Consider the following 22,381-nt stretch of genomic DNA (forward strand, 5'->3'; position numbering starts at 1 on the left):
ATGATTAGGCAACTAGGTACAAAAGAGACGGAGGGGAGGCAGAAGAAGACTCAATCTTTATCAAAGTACCTGGTAAGAAACTGGCCTCACTTATGACATTCTGGCTTTTCCCATTTCTTCCCACCAGAGGTAATCCTCATTGGCATACCGGCTCGGGTTGTCTCTCTCAGACATGCGCATCCGCCTAGGTCGCAAAAGTACGCGTCTAAGTTGCCTATCCATCTACGTCAGGTACTTGCTTCAGCTTCAACCTTCCATCTTTAGCTACTCTCATCTTGTTCCACCCCATTCCTTCCGCACTTCAACCTCTATCCCTTTACTTCTTACCTCTCATCCATCTACCCCCATCAATGAATCCAACTCACACCCTCCTAGCTCTAGACAACCTTCCCCTCAATTTCATTGCACCCACTTTACTTGACGTCTCTGACTTGGACCAGCAAGCATGAATCCTCACATAATGAACGCCTCTGAGAACGAGCCTTGGAGAACAAGGCCGGAATTCACTATCATCATCTCTCGCCTTCCCTCTACTGTAACCCTTGCCGAGCTATACGATTCTTTCGCACGGTATGGAAACATAGCCTGGCTTCAGATCGACGAGAACCGCAATGGTGACCGAAACGGATTCGCCAAGGTCCGCTTCGAGCCCCCGCCCAAGCTCGATTTCTGGTCCTCGAAAGTCCACACCGTCAGATATGGCGAAGGCAAGAGTGTGCAGGTCGCACTCAGAGAATTCAAGACACCCCATGAAACGTACGAGGGTTTGGTCAAGAGTCCCGCCAATCCCGACATATGGCTCAAGTCCAAGATTTCTTTACAGGCAGATCGCATGGATTTCGGCTCGCGACTCCAGGAAAACGAGATGGTGGTGCTCAAGTCCGTCACTTCTGGTGTAAGAATCGACATAAATCTCTCAAAGAAAAATCTCTCCATCTATTTCGATACTTGTACGCGGAACCAAGAAGCTGCCCAGGTTGTTGGAAACCAGGGTGACCAAACCCCCGAAGACGACGACACCAGTCACCACAAGTGCTCTGTTGACTTCGCTCGCCTCACAGAAATACTTCGAGCTACTGAAGGAAACGAAACTGCACTCGTAATCCCGCTAGAGCTTCCGCCTATGTTCTGGACCAAAGCGAACAGGAGTAAGCGGAGCCAGATGGCCGCGGGAACGTCTTCTTGGGGCAGCCTGGACATGTGGGAGCGACGAACCGCCATACTAGATGATGAGCAATTGCCTCGCGATTTTCCTGTGACTCTCCAGGCCGACTTCGACGACCCGAACTTCATCAACATCGGCCGTTGGACCACTTACAGGTTCGTCATCCAGAACACTGGAAACCCTGTTGATGAGTTACTGGAGGCGCTGCAGGCCTACAACGTTGCAACCACAGTCCTGGGCCAATTTAGATCCGTTCCGCCGCGCTCCCCCTTGTTGGGTACGCTTCTCCCAACACCAACACCGACGTCTGACAAGTCATCGACCATCCACTCGCTACTGTCTCGAGAAGCAGCCTCTGATCATCTGAACTTCGAAGTCTACTACCAACTGGAAGTCTGCATCTCTCGCGGCGTTCTGTCGGAGTATTCTATCACTCAGGTGTTCGTCGATGAATTGTCTCGTATGGACAAGGACCGGGCAAAATGGATGCTCGAATATTTCGCAGACCGTGCAAAGAGGGTATGGGACCCTATGGAAATGTTTGAAGATGAAGACGCTCGTTTCTTCTTTCCCAATGCCAGTATACCATACTATTGCACTACTATCCGGAAGATCACGGTTACGCCATCGACGATGCATTTTTGCTCGCCAAACGTCGAGTCTTCAAACAGAATCCTCCGGAAATACAATTCCTACCAGGATCGTTTCCTCAGAGTCCAGTTCACGGATGAGCTCTACAAGGGCAAAGTCTACAATGATGCCGGCACCGAGATATTCAACAGAATTTACCGCGTCTTGAAGCAAGGGATCAAGATTGGCAACCGTGTCTACGATTTCTTGGCGTTTGGGAACTCACAGATTCGGGAATGCGCAGTCTACTTCTTTTGCCCGACCGCCTACACTACTTGCGATGATATTCGGCAATGGATGGGCGAATTCAGTCACATCAGGAACGTCGCGAAATACGCCGCACGCATCGGTCAATGTTTCTCGACAACAAGAGAGATACGAGGAGTCACTGTTCCTCGGATTGTGCAAGCAGAGGACATTGAACGGGACGTATATTGCTTCAGCGATGGCGTAGGCAAGATCTCAAAACTATTGGCCGAGATGGTTGTCAATGAGATGGGCCAGGAATCAGTCGGCATACCGTCAGCTTTCCAATTCCGCATGGGTGGTTGCAAAGGCATGCTAGCAGTCTGGCCAGATGCCAAGGGTCTCGAAGTACACATTAGACCTTCACAGGAAAAGTTCAAGGCGCAGTTCAACGGACTAGAAATCATCAGGTTTGCGCAGTACTCAGTTGCCACACTGAATCGTCAGACGATCACCATTCTCGCCACTCTTGGGGTCAAAAGCGAGCCCATATTGCAGCTCGCTAAACAGCAGGTTCAGAATTACGAGAAAGCAATGCGTGACCGCGTTGCGGCTGCTGGTCTACTGGGAAGGTACGTCGACGAGAACATGACATCGCTGACAATCAAGGACCTCGTCTGCTGGGGCTTCATGGATACGGAGGTGCAAGAGCCGTTTGTTCTCACGATTCTAAACCTCTGGAGAATCTGGTCCATGAAGCTGTTGAAGGAGAAGGCCCGAGTGGTTGTTGAGCAGAGCGCTTTCCTTCTTGGATGCCTCGACGAGACCGGAACCTTGAGAGGTCACTCGAAAGCAACAGAAGGGAGGGAGACACGGAATATTGAAGATATTCCCCAAATCTTCTTACAAATCCCGAACCCCGACGATGGGAAATACTACTGCGTCACCGGAGTGTGCATTGTCGGGCGTAATCCATCTCTCCACCCTGGCGACATCCGAGTCGTGGAAGCGGTTGATGTTCCCGCTCTCCGTCACCTCAAGAATGTCGTCGTGTTCCCCAGTATCGGTGACCGAGATGTCCCCAGCATGCTTTCAGGGGGAGACCTCGACGGCGACGACTTCTTTGTTATCTGGAACCCGGCCCTCATACCTCCGCAGTGGCACCAGCCGCCAATGAACTATGTAGCGTCAAAGGCCCCCGTGCTGAAGCGCGGGTTCGTCAAGGTATCGGACCTGAGAACCTTCTTCGTTCGATATATTCAGAACGACTGCCTGGCATTGGTTGCCGTGGCGCATTTGGCACAAGCCGACCAATCCCAAGCGGGGGCACGAGATGGCAAATGTGAGTCCTTACCTCGAGGCGAACACAGACAATGCTAACCTAGATTAACAGGCATAAAGCTAGCGGAGCTACACTCCAAGGCCGTTGACTATGTCAAGACTGCAGACCCAGCGGACTTTCCGCCGTACCTTCAACCCAAGAGATGGCCTCACTTTATGAACCGCAAGAATACCTACAAGTCACGAAGCCCTATCGGCCAGATCTATGACATGATTCAAGACCAGGCACTTGACCCGCTGTACGAGAAGAAATTCGACCACAGGATCTTAAATCGCTTCATGCTCGCAGACGATCTGCTCCAAAAAGCGCGCAAGGTCAAGAGACAATATGACACTTCCATGCGTCGCCTCATGAGCCATCGCGACGTGAAAACCGAGTTCGAAGCCTGGACCGGCTTCGTACTGTCAAGACCTCGGGTTGGCAGCGACTACAAGCAGCAAGAGGACATCGGCCGGGAGTCGGCGGCACTGAAGCAGAGGTTCCGCGAGATTTGCTACAATGAGGCCGGTAGCAGGAACTATGACGATTTTGCCCCGTTCGTGGCTGCAATGTACAAAGTCACCGAGGAGCAGGTCAGTGCAGCGCTCGCAAAGGAGTACGAAGACGAGGAACACAAGCGGCAATCGATGCCCCTGATCAGCTTCCCCTGGATCTTCCACTGGATCATGGGCCGCATCGCCACCGGACACGTCAAGATCAAACCGACCATCGACCCCGAGGCTCAGCCGATGACGAAGAAGATCTACCCCTTTCGCCGCGTCGAAGGAGACATGGTGCAGCAGGAGACTCAGCTGGACGGGGGAAGAGTGGTCCACCGGGGCGACCTGTTGGAGGTGTTCGAGAGCCCCACGAAGGAAGACGATGGCGAGGTTTCACAAGCAGCAACCGAGGACGCCACCGCTACTGGTGGAGAGGAGGTACATGTTGAGGAGGAGAGTGCCATGGATGCCATGGACCGGCTGATGAGCGGCGCCATGGGCTAGGGAGGCGCAACAACGAGAGCTTTTTCTGCTGCGACAGGGGCGTTCGACAGGTCATTCCCGCGGTCCCAATTCATTAATCGTGGAAAGTTGGGAAAGAAACAGGGTGATAAGGAGATGGAGGGGGGGGGCGCCGCCCGCCCAGGCTTTTGATGCCCGCACACCGCTAGGCAACCTATTCTTACGAGACACGGGAAATAGCAAATTGCACGATAGACCTGCTTCGTGACGCAGCATTGGCCCGTTTCCCATGCCAACGTGACCTAACGAGAACTGTCTGGCGTCGTCAGAGGCCACACCCTCGTGCTCGAGCTGCTGGACAGAGAGTCCACACCGCGCTGCGTCTTCGACGGGAGGTAGCCGGGGCGACCGCATTTGAGCCGGTATTCCCGGTGGTGTTGAGTGGGAGGGAGGGAATCGTGCACCTATGCAACCCATACGAGGGGCAAGCCTTGAATAAGGGGAGGAGCGGAACCGACGAGAACAGCATACGCGACGGCCAGCATCAGCAGGGAAGGAGGAAAGTTTAAAAAATAAAATAAAAATAAAAATTAGGTAGGGGAGGGGAGGGGGGCGGGCCGGGAGCGTATGCCGGGGTCAAGCCCATTAACGCGGCATGCACATCAATCAAAAAGGAATGCCCCACGACCGGTTGCGGCGGCTGGATTGGAAGGCCGGCAGGCAGGAGGGTGAGGAGGACTACTTTCTGGCACGGGGTTTCCCATGTCAACGCATCATCACTCGTGCGATTGTCTGTTGCTTTGCACGCACGCGATGGGGAACGTTTCGTTGAGCCCTTGTTTTGTTTTGATGGTTTGCATTGCGGACGGGGGGTTGGAGAAGCTCGACCTGAAACTCATTTCCCTCTTCTAGAACCCGTCTTCCAAATCCTCCAGCCTCTTTTCAGTTCCTGTCGATTATTGTCGATCAAACAAACGGGCAGCCCGGGAAAAAAACAGACCGATGTCGTGCTCCAAGGGGGACCGGGTGCTGTACCAGAGCAGCGGATAGGAAATCGGGAATCATTGTGTCGCAATCGCTCTCCACGTCTGAGCGGGCAGAAGGCGGAACAGGCAACGGGGAAAGGTCACCCGTGGTTGCGTGATGCCTGGCGTAGGTCGCCGAAGCCCTTCACTTCCTGACGCACAGATCCGTCCTTAGCACCCACTTCTCGCCAGCGGTGACCTCGCGACCCTCGTGCTGTTGATGAGTGGGATATGTGTCAGTCTGCAGAGCCTGCAATGCGGCCAAGAAGGTAAAAATAACAGGATCAGGTGGGAGGGGGAGGGGGGTAATGCTGTTCGGCACGCGGAGAGGGGGTTGGACAGGTTAGTGGCTGGAGCGGGAAGTGTGATTGGGGGAGTCGGGGAGAGGAGGTGAGGCCGCAGGTGTGATGACCGCGATTGATCCATGTTTCACGCCACCAAAAGCAAAGGAAAAGTACAGGATAGGTAATGCTGCAGCAAAGACTATGGTGGCAACGGTCGAGGCCGCACAGAAACATGTTCAAGTGCGTCTTGCCCTGGAGCATTCCGGGGATCAGGGGAAGATGCACAGGCTTGTCAGGAGTATGTATGTTGATATAGGGTTCTTTTTTCCCCTTCCCCCAAGACGAGACTTACCAGCATGCAGTCGTCGCCGTGCTTGTGAAGAAGAAGCATTCCCGTCTCGAGGGCGACCGGGATCTCTTCCTTGGCGGAACGGCGGTCGTTGGGGAAAAAGACGGTCTCGCCGCCTACACAGCCCTCAACGGAGGAGGTGAGATAAAGTAGCAGCGTCCAGGTTGTCTTACACGTGACAGGCCCAGCCGACGGGTCGGGTGTCAGCGAGACGTTGTTGGAGTCATCATCTGCGTGGGGGTTCATAAATTAGCTGGGGCGATGTTGCGAAGGAAGGGCAAGCCTGCACAGAAGGCAAGTGAAGGATGTAGAAGGAAGCAGGCTGAGCCGAGGGATCAGAGAACCATTCAGTGCTGTAGGTCAAAGGGAGTCCCAGAACGCTTGTCGCTGAGTTTCTTGTTTGGAGAGGGCGACACGAGATGTTAAGTGGCTTCACTGGATCGGACTCGCAGCTCCCGGATAGTATCCGGCATGACCCGAAAGGACAACGCCTTTGGGTGGATCAACATGGACCGATTCTCAGGGCTTGGGTCTGTGCCTTACATCGATCGGTTCTTTCGATATTGGGATAAAAGCCCGCGGTGTGAGGATGAGTGTAAACGAAGAGGACTGAGCGGAGGGGATGAGATGTCATATATCAAATATGACCATCGCATGGTTAATCAATGGCTCAGGCACTTGCTGTGGGGCCCAACATCGTCTTCAAGGAATAATGAGTACAGATCTCAGATTCTCGCAGGATTTCTCCACGGGGCGTTGTAAGTCATGATCGTCTTCAGAGACCTTGGTCCCGGGCCTGAGGAGATTAAGACATGCATGACTTGCATACCGCTCCGAGCTCGGCGCCCATATGGACGGGTCGATGAAGGCAACCGTGACGAAAGGGGAGGAAACATATGGGCCGAGCGAGCTCCTTTTTGCGCAAGCTGATGTGTGACACCGTCCAGGGCCGAACGCTTGAACGGAACCGGATGTCTTGCAACGATCTTCAGGCACACCGGCAATGCTAGCCCCAGAAGAGTCGGTACACGACAAGGTGGTACGGCGTGATGTCATCATGGACGACGCGATGAAATGCCGGCGAGCTCTGTCCCTCGATTGTCCATTGCCGCTCGAGTTCGGCCATTCGAGAGAGAAACAGATGCTCGTGGCTTTCTGCTGGTGGCACACTGGCCGAAGTCGGCCACTGCTGTTGAAAGTAGCCAGGCAATAACGGAGGACTTGCCCAGTAGCTTGCAGACTAGTCATCGCCTTGGGCGCATGGGGCGCTTGTGGCGTATGACAGGTCAACGATAGGGTTTATGAGACTTACAATGTGCATCAAAATACTGGCCCTTGGAGTAGCGATATATGCGGATATTGGGGTTCAAACCAACTACTTCACCGCCCCTAAGAAGATTGAACCCTTGTCAGCAAGTCTCACAGCGATCCCGTCCTGAGGATGCTCTGGCGCAGATGTGGTTTTTCATCCGTATCGGTTTCATGTTTATTATAACTGTTTTGGAGGTATTTTTGTTGCTTGCGCGGTGACGCAGGCGGATCTGGCCGGAAGCGCTTGGGATGCATTGCTTAGGGCAAGGGAGCTGAAGGAGGCAGGGACGGCAAGGAAGAAAAGGCAGAGCACTCACCATAAACCCTGAACATCTTCTTGGCCCAGTGATTCGCGCAGCCCAGTCTTGTCCCAAAGGCGCTGGGCAAACGCAGCATCCTGCACTTGAAAACGGTCGTTTACCCTCACGGCGTCTCCCCGCTTGGGCCGCCCGGGGGTAGTGGTGAGTGGCAGGCCCCTGAGGAAGGTGACATAGGAAGCGCAAAGGGACTTTGGCCAGAAGTTGCGGATCAGGACAACCTTATCAGGGCAAGAGCCGAGCTTATCGGGAACCAGGTCGGTAACTGGCAGTGATGGCTTGAACTGGGGCCAAGCGGGTGGTGCACCGGGGGTCGAGGGCGTGGCTGATTTTGTGTTACTGCTGTTACTGGTGCCAGCCGCGACTTTCGTCTTCGCAGCGTTACCGCTTTTGGGTTTACCCATGGCTTGTGGATTCGGCTGCGCCGTACAGGAGGTAACGTGGTTCGGGATGATGTGCAGCGATCCAAGTAGTAACCGATGGCTTGTGGTGCCTGGCGGCTCTCCCGCTAGCGTGTTGCAAAGCGGCGTGGCACACGGGAAAGGTATGAACCGACTGACTGGTCCCCGCGAAACAGAGTACCAGCAGGTATTTGATCTTGCGGTGAGCAGTTGGCTTGCATCCGAATTGGGCCAGGGTGGATGGTCCGTCGGCTGGCATGTATTTGGAGTTGAGAGACGTCGTCAGGGTCCTGGAGATGGACGCGTGAAAAGCGCGGGTGTGGAACAGCCAGAGTGGGGGGGGGGGGAGCTAAGATTCAGATGGCCAGGGTATGATCACGACGCCCAGGCTCGGGGCCGATCTACTTACTCCATAGAGATTGGTGCGTAGGTACTCCGTATGGTATCGGGTAATTGCGAGCTGGTGGCTGGGGAAAGGATTGGGATGAAGTCGCGCTGAGTGTTTGTTGATGATGAATAGAAGTGGGGGTTGGGTGACATACCTAGGCATGGATGGCGGAGGAGGTAGGTACCGTACCATGGTGCTACTGTGTAACAATACAGTGCACACAGTGTTGAGCCCCTGTGCGTTGCGTGTGCGTGTGCGTGTCGCCCCTTGGAAGCCGCGCCGTTCCACCCGACCGGAGCCGCTGATTTGACATCCTCGTTGACCCATACAATATAAAAGCGGGTCTGCATATTCGGGGGTCCGGGGCTAACTCCGCCGGTGCCAGGGCGGGGTGAGGGGAGGGGTCTGTGACGCTCAGGACTGGTCTGGTTCGATCTTGGAACCGCGGTTTTCACTGACGTCTGGTCTCACCATTTACCTGGACCCTCTTTTCGTCACATCTCAGCAGCCAGTCAGCCAGCCTGCTTCTCTTCCTGCGTGATCGTTTGTTTTTCTTACCGCCGGAAAATGACAGTTGACGAACTTTCCATTTCCCCTCCTGGTGTACCGAGGCCAGCGTTGACTTGCTTAACCTCAGGGGTTGCTCATGATCCAGTGCGGTCCCATGGCGTGCCTCTAACAAATGCCACTTACTATGTAGTTTCGCACCCATCCCTTTCCTCCCGTTTGGACTCCGGTCCGTGCACAGAGTGCCGTCGAGTTGGGTGGTTCGGAAACTGCTTGTTGAATCTGTGCACGATGCTGAGTCGTGATTACATGCCCGATGAGTATTGATTAAGCCGTTCCGGCCGCATGGGAACCATATCAGCAAACTTTCGGCAACGCGGTTGCTCCCGCGTCTGACTACCGGTACGGTACAACCCCAGAATTGCTGCTAAAAGTGCCACATAAACACAAACGTTTTCCGTGCAAGGTGCCACGAATAATTTGACCATTTGCATTCAAACAACAGTTGCTGGCCGGCGCCATTTGCCAATCCAGGACAAAGGCCGCATTGGCCCACCAACACTGATCTTGCACGATGCAATCAGATCCGTGACCCAGTAATGTGGTAAAGCAATCGTGGAACCTCTGAGCTCGCGCCTTGTCGATCGCAGAAATGCCCACATGCGCTACACGTTGAGACGACTCGCAGACGCCTGTTTAAATCCCTCAGCCGCTAGGAATTCTCCACAGGAAAGGAAAAAAAAAAAAAAAAAGCGTTCCTCGAACCGAGGTCGAGAGGCGTCATGCTAGCCGTGGTATTATTGCATTGTCATTAGTTTCCGACTCGTGACCATTGCCTTTTCTGGCTGAGGTACTAGATCTTGGGAAAATGTGATATATGACAGGATTCCGGAGGCGCAACTTTGGCAGATTCCACCAGCTGCCCGCCTGTTGAGATCTCTACGATCGGACGCACACCGCAGGGCAGGACTCATCCTTGCTTGAAAATGTAGAAGACTTTCTACTGCAAGTCGCCCTTCCCATGATGGAAGATCGTCCGAATCTACCCCTGACAATGAAGAAGACAATGGCCTTCTGACGAGATTGGGTTTGTGATGTGAGACAGATTGGGCAAATTGGAACTCGTCAATAGCTGTGCGCCAACACATGTCTCTCATCTAACCCTGACTGTGGCTTGCTATTCTTGGCTGCAACTTTCGATCCAAGTGCCTGATTGTCGGGACAGCGCTCTCTTCAACACAGGGCATGTTGAGGGGAGGCAAGCCTGCTGCACTCTCCATATGCGACGCCCGAAGACTCCTCGTCGACATTTCTTTTTGTGGCGCTGCATCTTACTCCGCGACTCACCCTAATGTCACTTCTCACCAAGATGATTACGACAGACTTTGTCCACCTCCCTAAACCGTCCATGATGCCGACCAACCATGTGACGCCCCACGGTATCGGCCCGGTATTTTAGTCATCTGCTGGAACCTGAGTCAATTCGTGCACTGTTTGTTCCAACGCCTGCCAAGCCCTACTTCACAACATTGGGAAAGACCACCTCATCGTCTCGTCATCGTCACGCCAGCGGAAGTGGTGAGGCAATTTCGAGTATGCTTTGGCCTACTGTCATCTCACTGTCCTTTCTGATAGGGACCGCGAAACTCTGTTATGCCCAAGTGAATGGACAGTTGCAAGCCCGTTGCAGTGACTCCCCGCCAGGTAGCCGGCACAGACAGTTTCTGATCTTAGCTGACACGATACGCCATGCACAGAGACCGCCCAGGAGGTTTGTTATCAAAAATTGATAATGTTTGATCGTTTGCCTGCCTGAATCTGTCACACCTCATCGCGCACGGATGGTAGGGACCCCATGGCATGGTGAGATGGAGAACCGGGGGAGCATTAAAGCATTGTCAAATGCCATCGACGATCTAGTAACCTAGATCTCGGGCAATCGATCGCTGCCGAGACAAGCTTGCATTGTGTCATGTCCTATTTGCAGACAGCCACTCTGATGACAGCACAGGTCACGAGCTGTGGAGGGAGCAGGCCGAAAGGGCGGCGACGGCGTGCTAGTTTATGTAACCGAAAACCGACGTCTGATGTGTCATTTTGATGGTCTCGCACATGTTTTTACTGCTGTGGTGCTGAGTGAATCGGATTATGAGACGGCAACACCAGTTCATTCGCTAGATGTCTTCATGAAAGGTAGGTGGGCAGGCCCCGGGGAAGCCATCCGATCATCTTACTGGTATGCCATCTGAAGATGAGGAGGCTTATCGTATTTGTTGCGATAGATGCTGATTGGACATGGTAACCAGGGGCAGAGCGGCGTGTGCCATTGCTCGACCAGGGCTTCAATCAAGTGGCTGCATTTGGCGCCAAGGAGGGAGCAGGATATTTGAGTTGGCCGCCATCATGCTCCCCATGTCATATGCAGTCATGACGACGGTTGGCTGTCGCGGATGCAGTCAAAATTCCCGTCGTACCGTTGTGGTGTGATCCGCTTATTGAGTAGCTGTCGTCGTGCTGCATTTCCAGAGCGACTCGTCAAAAGCGCATCTTCTGCTGCAAGCTATGTGGTATCGACAGTGGGCCGGCATGCATTTCGTCCGTAATCACCTAAGTTTAGCAACTCACCAGCGTAGATAGTGCAGAGTTGCCAGCATTCAAAGAGGTCTCGACGTAGGATTTAATGGACAAAGATCACCGGACTTGGAACGACTAGGATATGCGTTACCAAGGGTAGAACCGTTTTGGTGATGATGCGAAAACAAGGTGAAGTCGGCAAAAGGAAGAGAGCCGCTGAAACAGGGCAAATGCTGAAGTCGGATAAATCAGATAACCCCGGTGATGCATCCGTTCGGTGGGGCGTTATTGTCTAATCCACAATATGCACGACACCAAGCGGCCACCTCGCTTGTCGAATAAGATGGCCCGGCCCACTCTTCGTAAGGATCCGAAAATTTTAGTGGCGGGAACTTCCTTTCCCCCCAAGAGGAGCTCCTGTCCCGTCCCGCCACAGCTCCGCTTTACCTCTTCCCAGCACGCGAACTTCAGCTGCCCGAGGGACCGCGACTCCATCGACTCTTGTCTTGATCAATTGACCGGCCTGTCCCTGCCGCTCTAACCTGGTAAGCCTTCTTGTAAAGGCCACTGTGGATGCTCTGTCTGACACACGTTAGTGCAATCTAGGGGACAAGATTCGATGCTTGCCCAACACTCTCCAACAGCCATGGCTTCCAGCAACGAGTCCTCCGACTCTCGGTCGGCGAGGTCACCACTTCAGCCAACATCCTCCCTTTTCCAGGCCAGAGCGACGAAACAACTAGGCCTCTTCTTCGCCGGCGCCGGCTTCTTCCTCTTCTCAGCCATGGTCACGCGACGTGCCGTGGTACGCAAACAGCTCGCTGCCTTTCCCAAATTCTATCAGCCCAGCCATTACGCGGCAGGCAAGCAAGGGAACCCTGAGGGAGGCATGATTGCATTTGAGGCTTTGAATCTGGCCACACTCAACGTCGTCAGTTTTGCCATGATGATGACAGGAGGCGCCTCTTGGGCACTCGATGTTTCCTCGGTTGACGACCTGAGGGAAATGGCCCGAAGAAGCCTTCGCGGAGCAGCTGCTCAGACGGACGAGGCTGCTGAGCGAGAATTCGAAGAATGGGCTGCCAAAATTCTGACAAAGTTCGGCAAGATGCCCGATGACGGCGCGGTAGCGAACAAGGACAAAAGTGAGGCCGACTCCAAGACAGGCAAGGAGGGACGGTGAGGTAGCAATAGCCAGCTGGACCAACATCCCTTCTTTTTCCTTGTCGCGATTATAGACGATCTCTGGGCAGCCCTCAATACGGATGCTGCCACATCGTGTGCGATGCGATAATATGTACACAATTCTATAAGGCACAGACCGCTTTTGACACACCTCTCACTATGAATCGACTCAACAAAGAGGATGAGCAGGCGCGGATTTCGTCACCCCTCCCTTGCCGGCCCAGCAAGATTATTGGCCATCATGAGGGAGCGAGACCGGAGTGTCCAGTATGGAAATGATGAAGCCACAAGATGGCTATGCCAGCATCGGTTTCAGCCCAGGACGGCGACGTGATCATCTACGCCAGTCTTCCCGTCCTGCTACGGAAAAGCATTGGAGTTCTGCATCGCGACAGTCCTAGCGCCATACGCCGATCTGCTACCGGTAAGCCAGCCGCGCGCATCCCCGATAACTTCATAAAAAGAAAGGGGGGACAGGAGGTTTAGACGCATGTCCCCTCGTCATTCTAGCGGGGTCGCCGACTAGAAGCTAGTGGTCGAGGAGGGTTGGCAGGCGTCCGGCTTCTCCATGCCCGCGCCGTCAGGCATGATCCACAACCAATAGCATGTCTTGCCCTATCAGTTCTCAGAATTATCCTTTTATGTTTTTGACTTTTCTTTTGAAACGAGTCTCTGTCTGCCACTGAACAAGTGCTTTGTGAGCTGTCACGAAGACTTTCTCACCACCCGGAACCGTGTCAATGGCGCCAAATAAGCCGCAGCTGTTGACGCAGATGACGCCTATTCCTCTCCCGAGACGTTTGACTTGAAGCTCTTTCTTATGTCCACCATTATCGATGATCTGGGAGGCAAACGACAAAAAAAGATGTATGATGCGAGTTGGCTGAAAGCCACGCTCCGCTACAATGGGGCCGGGTACGCAACATCGAGGCACAGGAAGACTACATTCGCAGCGAACGACTTTACTTTGGGGGTGGAGAAAGGGTCCGAGACAACCCGTGGCATTGTTACCCTGGTCGTCCCGACATGCCCCATCACCATCCCTGGTCTCTTGTCGACAAGGACTTGTGTCTTACGGCCCTACTTGTATACCTAGCAGATCGCCTTTTAGTGCTTCTGGACCTTTGAGAATGCACCCCCATACCCCTGTCCCCTACGGACGCAAGGACTGGCAGGGCGTCTACAAGGGTTGGCATACGGAAGCATACAATCGGAAATGCAGAGAGGCTTCCGCTGCAGCTATACTCCATGATCCATGTTCTGCGTATCGGACCCGAATAGACGCCAAGTCGTATCTGGTTCTAAGAAGTCCACCAGGCGATAGGGTGTTCACGGCTCTCTCTTATTTCGATTTATCTTATAAACTTCATCACTTCCTCAACAGTCCCTCTTGTCACCACCCTCACATATTTCTTCAACCATAGCATACTGCTTCGCCACCTGTCGTTATCTTTTTTTATCGGAAACCTCTTCTATCCGGCTCAAATACAGGTCCACTTCGACGCAGCCTCTGACGCCGAATCTTGTCAAGCAATGTGCCAGGTCGAAAGTCAACTTGACTCTTGGTGGTGCTAGTCTTTGTGGTTCGAGGCTCATTCAGTCTTTATACTTATACCAAACCCAAGTACATAATCTGTCAGCAACGACAATCGAAAACACAATCTCCATGGAGTCCACAAGGCATACGCTCATGGCCGGCGAGCCCACGAACACCAACATACAGCCAGCTCATGGTACGCTCCTCAACGATGGACAATCTTTCGACGGCCGCGAGTACCAGCGTGGAGACCCGGTGGCGATCGTCGATGACGGTGCAAGAGACAGCCTCGCAGATGCAATTCAGATTCTCAACCTTCGAAACAATGAGTACATGCTCGTGCTACTGAAAGCAGTGTGCTGGATTCCCACTCACAGCGAGCAACGGTCCGGCACCACCTTTCTGCTCACTCTGTACGGACCCAACCTGGACTTCCGTCACTCCAACTCCGAACCTCCTCAGATGGGTTATCGTGGCATCGCAACTATTTTCGGCTCTTGCGTCTACGTTGGTCGCGAGGTCGTGCTGGAAGGCAACCTTTCGAGGGTCAATCTGGACCCCGCAAGCCGAGTTTCTTTATTCACAGCCCAATGGGATGCGCTGTCAGTTCACATAGAGCTGCAACACCCGGTTTTAACTCCCTCTGCCTCATCTTGTGCTTCGTCGAGAAGCCCTTCCGAGGCCGGAGGCGACTCTCCGCCTCCCCTATTCTACCGTCTTCAAGGGCGGAGAGACTCTGCCATCGAAATCCGGGACCCCGAATCTCCGATCTACAAGTCCTCTACTGGGCGAAAAGTAAGTTTAGTGTAGAAAAATGGCACATGAGATTGTAAGCCCAAGCTGACGGTTCGTGAACAGTCGATCTCGCCCAAACCTTTCTTCATCCGCACTGCATCCTTTGCGACAAAGGATAGCAACCGCATCACAAAGCAAACCTCCTCGCCCAAGCCTGTGCAACACGAATCCAACACGTCTGCTTGGTCAGATCTTGGATCCGATGATGACTTCGGCTTCAATGTTGATGCCGCGTTCGGTTTCGACCACGCGCTTTCCGACAACATCGATCTGTGCATCAACGAGTCTCAATTTGGCGGCATGATGGCGGATAACGACTTGCAAGTCAATTTTGTTTTTATGCCACAGAATGAAAGCGACAACTTTGCGTCTGGGCATCCCGAACAAGAACGCGCAGATGGCAACGTTCAAGAACCACTGTGGCCCACGCACAACATCCCTGGAGGTTCCGAGAATGCTTGGGATCCTCTACAGATGCCGCCGCAACATGCGCCGGAGATGAGGCAGCAGCAACTCCCCATGCCTCAGCGTCAGCAACAAGTGCCCGCGAGGCAGGGAATCCAAACGGACTATTACGAGCCGTATCGGCTTGCGGATGGTCAAGCCAGCTCCCATATGCACTCCGGGGCTGCTACCCACCACCCTCACCAGGCAGAAGCCTCGCATATGTCGAACGATCCCCGCGCGGGTTATGCACCATCTCAACAACCTCCGGCGGCTGCCCCTCAACCTATTCAAGGGTTCAGGATGCAGTCGCGGCATCAGGAGCAGGCTAGCCGGTTACCAGCTCCGGGCGCCCCAACCAGCTCCTTCGCTACTCCGGAGGTACATATCATCCAGAGCAACCGCCACGACCCTCGCCAGTCTTATTCTCTGGCCCCCAACTCTTACAGTCCGGTGCATGAGGGAACTCTACCTTCATCTTCTCATACTCAGCAGCTGCGGCGCAGCCCTCTGCCCGAGGAGTCACGGGCGTCAAGCGCGCGAGGCACGCCGGTCATGGCTCGCCGAGCACCGGCACAGCCCGTTCATACGTTTTCGCCGACCGGGTTGATCGATTCCTTCCGCCAGAGCGCGCAGGCGCATACCAGTGAATTGGAAAAGCACTATGAGCAGCTGCAGCATAACCCAACCGGCGATGACCAGCTTCGACGGGCTAGCGAGGCGTTGCAAGCTGTCCGCCGAACCACAGATGACTCTCTGCAGCTCCTCAACCTACTTCAACCGATCACCGGCATTCCTTTGAAAGGCACAGAGAAGAGACTCCAGTCTCTGGTTGATCGGATTGTTGACGCGATGAAGGAACTGCTTCCAAGCGCTTCAGACGCTTCTGGGCAACATGCTCAGAAGCTGGGCCAGAAGGTGCAGAACCTTAAGGACTTCATAGAGTACGTCGAGGGTGTCCACCCAGAAGTGGTCAAACGCCAGCAGGATCCTGCTGCTACTGCTTCCAGTGAGAAGATAAGGAACGCCTCGGCCGCCAACACTGGCCGAGTTCCGTCGGCTCCTGCCTCGATCTCCTCGCAAGCAGCAGACGAGTCTGACTCTTGCCGCTGGGTTGATGGCCAAGCTACTCCGCCACCAGACAGGTCATCCGCACAGAACCGAGACCGCTCGCGCATGTTCCGTGACATGGCCAATGCTCATGGCCGTCGTCCGGAGCCTCGCATCAGCGCTGGTTCGGACTTTTACCCTCCAACAAGCTACAGTCAACCCACATCTCGAATCCACTCTCCGATGGCCAGCCACGCTGCGCCCGCCGAGCCTCAGCATCCCGGCGGACACGGTTTCTACCAACAGTCTCTTCCGAACCCTCTCCAGCAGACGATGCAGGTGCCGGACTTTGGCACGTCGATGCAGTCTCGCCCGATGCAGGCTTACCCACCCCCGAGCTCGGTGGAGATGATGCGCCCGATGCAGCCTGTCCCGAGCATGCCCCCTCAGCATCATTACACCACTCAGCAAGAGGCCTCGTTCTATCTGCGTCCGAACCCGCCCAACGGCCTCTACGCCACGAGCGGAGCAGAGATGTCGCAGGCGGCTTACGCCCCGCGGTCCCCGTTGTCTTTCCAGCCGGGACCGGCCCCGGCCCACCCTGGGTACTACCAAGACGTGAGGTCCACACTTCCGGACCGAAGAACGATCCGTCAGGAACGTCCTGGCCCTTACTCTCTCAACTACAGAGACCAAAGACGGCGCAGAGGAAGCCAGTAATGGCCAGTCCTCGCGGCCCTTGTCTCGCTCTCGTGCACGTGCACACATTATTTTCTCGCGTCGACTGCGCGGAGATGATCCGACACCTTTTCGTTTCGGCTTGGAGTTAGCGAGTATCTGATTTCCCACTGCATCATTCTTGACGAGGCGTTTTCTCAGCGGCAAAACTCGGCGTTTCTTCTGCTCTTTCTACCTTTGTTCCCCCTCAAGAGCGGAGGGGAGGGATTCCCGGGTCTCCTGGCCGCTGGGCTTCACGTAGGAGTTTGAGCTCTTACCCTTTCAATCCGCCCTAACCTCAATTCTTCAAATAGAATGGGACGAGGCCCTTTCGTTTGTGTTTCCTGTTCTTGTTTTAGAGCGCAGGGGTCTATCATGGCTTCGGAGATGATAAGAGATCAGATGGTGCATTGATTGTAGTGTAAGGAAATGTATGGGGAGGGGGGGGTATGTATGATATGATGAGTCCAGTCTATTGGCGGATATTTGTTTTTGGGGCGTTGTTGGGATGGTTACAAAAAGCAAGATGGTTACATTTAATTTATTTAGTATGAACAAAAAGATTGACCAGTTACTCGTCTGCTTTGTGGTAAGTGAGTAAACCGATCATGGGGACCAACGCGGCATGAGAACGGGCGCCGATTCCGTTCTCGTCGGATGGATCAGCGAAAAAGCTGGATCTCGGTCGGCGGCGCCTTCTGGACTCACTGGCCGGCCATGATCGTGTCGCCCGGGGGGGATCGGAGGCCGGGGTAGTCATGCACGGGCCCCGGACTGCGCCTCCCCCGCCCGCGGGAAGACCGGGATTTGCCCGGCACTTTCCGCTTCCCCACACGTCAACTGAAGCAAACCCGCGACCCGAATCGGCATATGCTCCGCTGCCGATCCTTGACTACAACCGACGTCTGAGGTCTCCCCCGCCTGCCACCGTTTCGCGGTTTGAGGTGCGAAAAGGGGGAGGGAGGGGCACATTCCCACCGCTACCGATCTTTGGCTTGACCCATGAGGGGAAAGGGGCTCTGCGCTGGTACCGGTATTGTTATTCATGCCTCGGTAGATGGTTCCGCCCTTCGGTTAGTCTCGACCGGCGGTGCGTTCATGCAGCGTATTCGTCGGCCCCCCAGAGGTCGGTGGAGTTCTCCCCCCTACGTGCCCGTCGGTGAGTTTGAACCAAACGTGCTTTGTGGGGAGAACTCGACTGATTGACGTTTCGCCGGTTCGGCTACCCGGCTTGCATTTTTCGCTCGAGTGGAGGATGGCCTTGAATGGGAAGCGTGCTCCGTTGTTCCTCCGGCATGACGAGACGTAGGTTGCCCGCCGAGCCGGCGACGACTTCCTATGTCGGGACGGTGCCGAGCTTGGGAACGCATATAAGAACGAAGAGGAGCCCTAAATTCGAGTGATCTTGGCCACGTAGCACGCATCCAAATCCATCTCACACCCGTTCAATCGTCATCTTTCGCACCTCACCTATTGCCGGCACGAATTCCCACTAGCAAAAAACAATCGCAAACATGACCATCACCAGAGTCGGGCTCATCGCTCTCGCCGACGACGTCAAGCGGGACGAGGCCATCACGAGGTTCAGCAACTTTGCCAACGATTGCAAGAAGGTAGGCTGGATGAAAGAGCCCCCCCCTGGGTCAAGGAGGCAATGTGCGGAGACTGATGCTCTCGTGACCCACAGGAAGACGGACAGACGTACATCGTCGCTTCCAAGGCGAGCAAGTGCCAGGTCCTGACGGACGTTCCGGGCTCGCAGCCGTGGACTGTGGTTTACGAGATTACGTTTGCGAACGAGGCGTCAGTGTTATCCTAGCCCCCCTCTCTCCCCATCACAAAGAGAGAGAGAGAGAGAGAAAACATGTCGTTTGGAGCATGTTCAGGACTGACAGCTTTGATGTAGGGATATGGAGTACTACCAGACAAAAGATCCCATTTACCAGGAGCTGATGAGGCAGGCAGCCGAGGGCAAGGCCACCGGCTTCATCGCGGTGTCGGCGACGGGATTTTAGGTGGCTGGGCTACCGTTTCGACTCTGTAGCGTTTTGATGAATTCGAGCGACGTCTTCGATGCGTGTGGCCTCCCGTCCCCGTGATTGCTGCCGCGACCTTGGGCCAATGCGCAAAGACATATGTGCCAGCCAGTCGGAATAAGGCCTCGCTGCCAGGTCAGGGTTGTACAGGTTCCCAGATGGGGCCGTACTCTGATGCCAAGGGAGCCGAGGATATCCAGCAGGTAACACGGGAAAAAAAAGGTCGAAACCTCCACCTTCCATGGCATACACCTACTTAGGTACGGTCCGTTCTTACGCCCAGAGCCTTGGCGTCAGCATGGACAAAGTGGCATGGGCCCTGGAAAGCATAAGCACGTGGCATGGACCTTGTCGAACCAGAACGGTTGTGTTATCGAAAGCGAAAGCGACTAGATACCCAACCTCGCGTTGTAGTTCTTGCTGACAGCCCTCCCGCCAACAGCGACCCTAGTTCCGCCTCGGTTCAGTTGCACAGGAGGCTCAGCCCTGGGAGCGAGGAAACGACAGCGGTACCGAGGTGAGGGTCTCCTGGTGTTACTGCAGCATCAGACCCGGTGAGGGTGGGCGATGTAGATAACGGGCTCTTGTACAGAGCTGCTGCCCGCTTCCCCATCTGTTTCCGCTTGCTCGGTTTCTTATACAGAGTACAAGGCAGCGAAACGACCCGTTGTGCGTCGTACCCCACGTACCTAGTAATTGGAAAGGTGCAAGTTTGCCCAAAAGTTCCCTCGACTCCCATGATCAACGGTGCAGAACTAGTAAGAATCAACACCCGTGGATCGTCTCAACCACTCCCATGGAACTTATGGAACGGATTCAGCCGAAGAAGCAAACTTCCTTTTCCCCTTGTACAGTCGGCTAAGGCTTATTGTAGCGTAAGGGCGTACGGTTGTGCTCCTAGCGGTCTAGAGGCCGTGTTCACTAACTCCTCGGAGGCAGCAAGGCCATGCACGGGGGGTCGTGCAAACCTACGCTTCAAGGGTCCCGGCATTCGCCGATCAGACTTCTTCCATACCACGGCCTTGCAGCACCCTCGTGAAACTTCTAGCCGGCCGTCGTTCATGCTGATATTGACCGATGTACGCCAGGCTTGTCGGGAGAGAGGGGGAGAGAGCTGACAAAGGTGTAGACCGCGTGGCGGAACGATGCAGTCCCCGCAACCCGAATCCCGGCTTGCCAGCGATATGTAGGACAGGTTGCCGAAGAAAATACCGAGGTAGCATCCGCTGTAACCCACGAACCCAGACAAACATTCTGTCAAACTCGACGGACTGGAAGCATCCCGGCAGCAAGTCGCATTCAGGGCGGCGCCGGCTAGCCTTAATTCCTCCTCGCAGCCCAGACTTGAGCGCTCATCGCAGCGCCAGAGACGGCGGTGCGCCGGCCATCATCGCCCGCCGCTGCTGCGGTGCCAGCCGTTGGGTTCGACCATCTCGATGCTCTGCCAGGAAAAAGATCAACGCTGACTTGCGCGCTCTTTCTTCGAATACTACGTACTCGTACCCCAGTATACACTGACAATAAACTTTTGCCCTTGGCTATCCTCAGTGCTCCCGTCGCCGCCGCTTGAGCCCATTTCACTCAAGAAAAGCAGGTGTACCCATAATCCGAAGGGCGGCAAAGCCCCACCCGTCTTCGTCTGAAGTCTAACCCCCCCCTTGCACGGGTGAGGTTGTGGATGCGTTGCCTGGATGTTTGGAGCGAGTTCATAACCTTTTCAACGAGCTCAAGGGAGAACGAGGCTCTGCGTAGGCCGAGATCCCCCTCCAGCTTAGGCGTGTTTGTAATCGGTTCGGTTCAGCGGGCGGAGCCCGTCTCGAAACCTTACGGTGCCCCTCCCCCCTCCCCCCCCCTCCCCCCACCTCCCAGGGTATTGCACTCAAGCTTTTGTGTGGGAGATTTTGAATTCTGGGATAAATACGACGCGGAGAACACTGACAGACATCGTCTCCGAGACGAGCCTAACTTGTCGGTGTACCGGTAGGCTGGCTGCGTTGTCAACTTACCATTGAAGTGACTGACACCGCCATCAAAGTGCATGTCGTGAGATTCGAAGCCTTGGTTTCAGGCGGTGGGATCCTCGCTGCTGACGTTGGATTAAACGAGATGCCCTCTCCAGTTTGGTCGACTCGTCAAGTCGAGACGCAGTCAGCCATTACTGACAGGTACTCAACAGTAGTCTGAGACTCCATCCACCATGCAAGCTATACGCACGCCAGTCAGCGAGACTTGGACAGGATACGCGCATCAGTCTCCTATCGCGTAGGTGTCCGTAAGCTGACGATCTTTTTTTTTCTTCCTCCCTCGTCATACCGCATCACCTCGCATTATTCTCTGACAGACTCAATATGGGAAGTTTGTGCAACCTGGAACCAGGCATAGGATGCCTGGGTTAAGGTGCTTATGATCGCGAACAAGGACCTTTTAGCGCGACCCGAACGACTGGCACCGAGCGCGCCAACGTGGCATGAGACTTTCACCGGCGACCTGTAGCTTTCCGTACAGAGTTGACACGTCTTGTGGGATCCCACCGTGGTCAGCCAACGGGTTGGGTGGAGACAATGGGACACCCGTGCTGGGAGGATGATCTTGCCGCAATTAGCACAGAGTTTGGCAACGTCGAGGGCCGAGATTACACCCGTCGATGATGGGGCAAACTACATAGTAGCCACTCGCGAGCAATATGAACCTTGAGGGATTGGATAGTTCGGCCCCTGTCGACGTAACATTAGCTCCGATACAGACTTCACACAAGGGGCAGCCACTTCTCTACTAAAAAGGTAGTTGTGCCCGGCCAGCCGGCCAGCGTACAGAAAGTCTCCGGGTGAGCATTCCTAACAACAGGTGCCCGGAACGGAGCATGGGAGACCTACCTCGACGCCCGCATAGCCGCAAACACTCCACGATACCGGCTGTTCAAGGCATCGACGACGCCACATGATCCCCGTGAGGCATATCAGTCTGTTCTGGGGCGAACCCAAGATTGCGATGCTCGTCGAGGCCCTGCTTTAGGTTTTGGATACCCGCGAATCAAGCAAGGTGCAGCACCAGAGTTCGCCTCCCCCCACCCCCCGTATGAGGATAAACTAGTAGGCGATACTTTCGATAGCGATCATCTGATAATAGTCAGGTGGAAGGCGGCGAGTGCAACGGGTCCGGTTGGCGATCCGCCGAGAACGACACGGTCCAAATGTTTG

At 54.6% G+C, this 22,381-nt stretch overlaps 6 protein-coding genes across 6 annotated transcripts; 5 read left to right on the forward strand and 1 right to left on the reverse strand.

The window, feature by feature from the left end:
* Positions 1-451: 451 nt before the first annotated feature.
* LY79DRAFT_676837 (RNA-dependent RNA polymerase) lies at positions 452-4,396 on the forward strand. Its single transcript, XM_060564471.1, has 3 exons — positions 452-1,148; positions 1,227-3,323; positions 3,375-4,396. The coding sequence occupies exons 1-3, from the start codon at positions 461-463 to the stop codon at positions 4,304-4,306; spliced, it is 3,717 nt and encodes a 1,238-aa protein (XP_060417633.1). The 5' UTR covers positions 452-460; the 3' UTR covers positions 4,307-4,396.
* A 645-nt stretch (positions 4,397-5,041) lies between these two features.
* LY79DRAFT_542702 (uncharacterized protein) lies at positions 5,042-8,321 on the reverse strand. Its single transcript, XM_060557017.1, has 4 exons — positions 7,551-8,321; positions 7,235-7,311; positions 5,926-6,152; positions 5,042-5,503 (listed from the first exon to the last, which is right to left on the reverse strand). The coding sequence occupies exons 1-4, from the start codon at positions 7,952-7,954 to the stop codon at positions 5,435-5,437; spliced, it is 777 nt and encodes a 258-aa protein (XP_060417634.1). The 5' UTR covers positions 7,955-8,321; the 3' UTR covers positions 5,042-5,434.
* Positions 8,322-11,661: 3,340 nt separating this feature from the next.
* Positions 11,662-13,057, forward strand: LY79DRAFT_31399 (uncharacterized protein). The gene is made up of 2 exons (XM_060552359.1): positions 11,662-11,965; positions 12,017-13,057. Exon 2 carries the CDS (start codon positions 12,040-12,042, stop codon positions 12,601-12,603), a length of 564 nt encoding a protein of 187 aa, XP_060417635.1. The 5' UTR covers positions 11,662-11,965; positions 12,017-12,039; the 3' UTR covers positions 12,604-13,057.
* Positions 13,058-14,295: 1,238 nt separating this feature from the next.
* Positions 14,296-17,151, forward strand: LY79DRAFT_508617 (uncharacterized protein; the record flags this gene model as incomplete). Its single annotated transcript, XM_060553962.1, has 2 exons — positions 14,296-14,937; positions 15,001-17,151. 2 exons carry the CDS (start codon positions 14,296-14,298, stop codon positions 17,149-17,151), a joined length of 2,793 nt encoding a protein of 930 aa, XP_060417636.1.
* Positions 17,152-17,695: 544 nt separating this feature from the next.
* On the forward strand, positions 17,696-18,939 carry LY79DRAFT_31462 (uncharacterized protein). The gene is made up of 4 exons (XM_060552364.1): positions 17,696-18,303; positions 18,363-18,453; positions 18,566-18,761; positions 18,836-18,939. Exons 1-3 carry the CDS (start codon positions 17,907-17,909, stop codon positions 18,642-18,644), a joined length of 567 nt encoding a protein of 188 aa, XP_060417637.1. The 5' UTR covers positions 17,696-17,906; the 3' UTR covers positions 18,645-18,761; positions 18,836-18,939.
* Positions 18,488-19,294, forward strand: LY79DRAFT_31403 (uncharacterized protein). The gene is made up of 3 exons (XM_060552360.1): positions 18,488-18,761; positions 18,836-18,951; positions 19,055-19,294. The coding sequence occupies exons 1-3, from the start codon at positions 18,663-18,665 to the stop codon at positions 19,161-19,163; spliced, it is 324 nt and encodes a 107-aa protein (XP_060417638.1). The 5' UTR covers positions 18,488-18,662; the 3' UTR covers positions 19,164-19,294.
* Positions 19,295-22,381: the final 3,087 nt, after the last annotated feature.

This window comes from Colletotrichum navitas, assembly GCF_030913465.1.
Source record: "Colletotrichum navitas strain CBS 125086 chromosome Unknown LY79scaffold_10, whole genome shotgun sequence".
Taxonomy (NCBI): Eukaryota; Fungi; Ascomycota; class Sordariomycetes; order Glomerellales; family Glomerellaceae; genus Colletotrichum; species Colletotrichum navitas.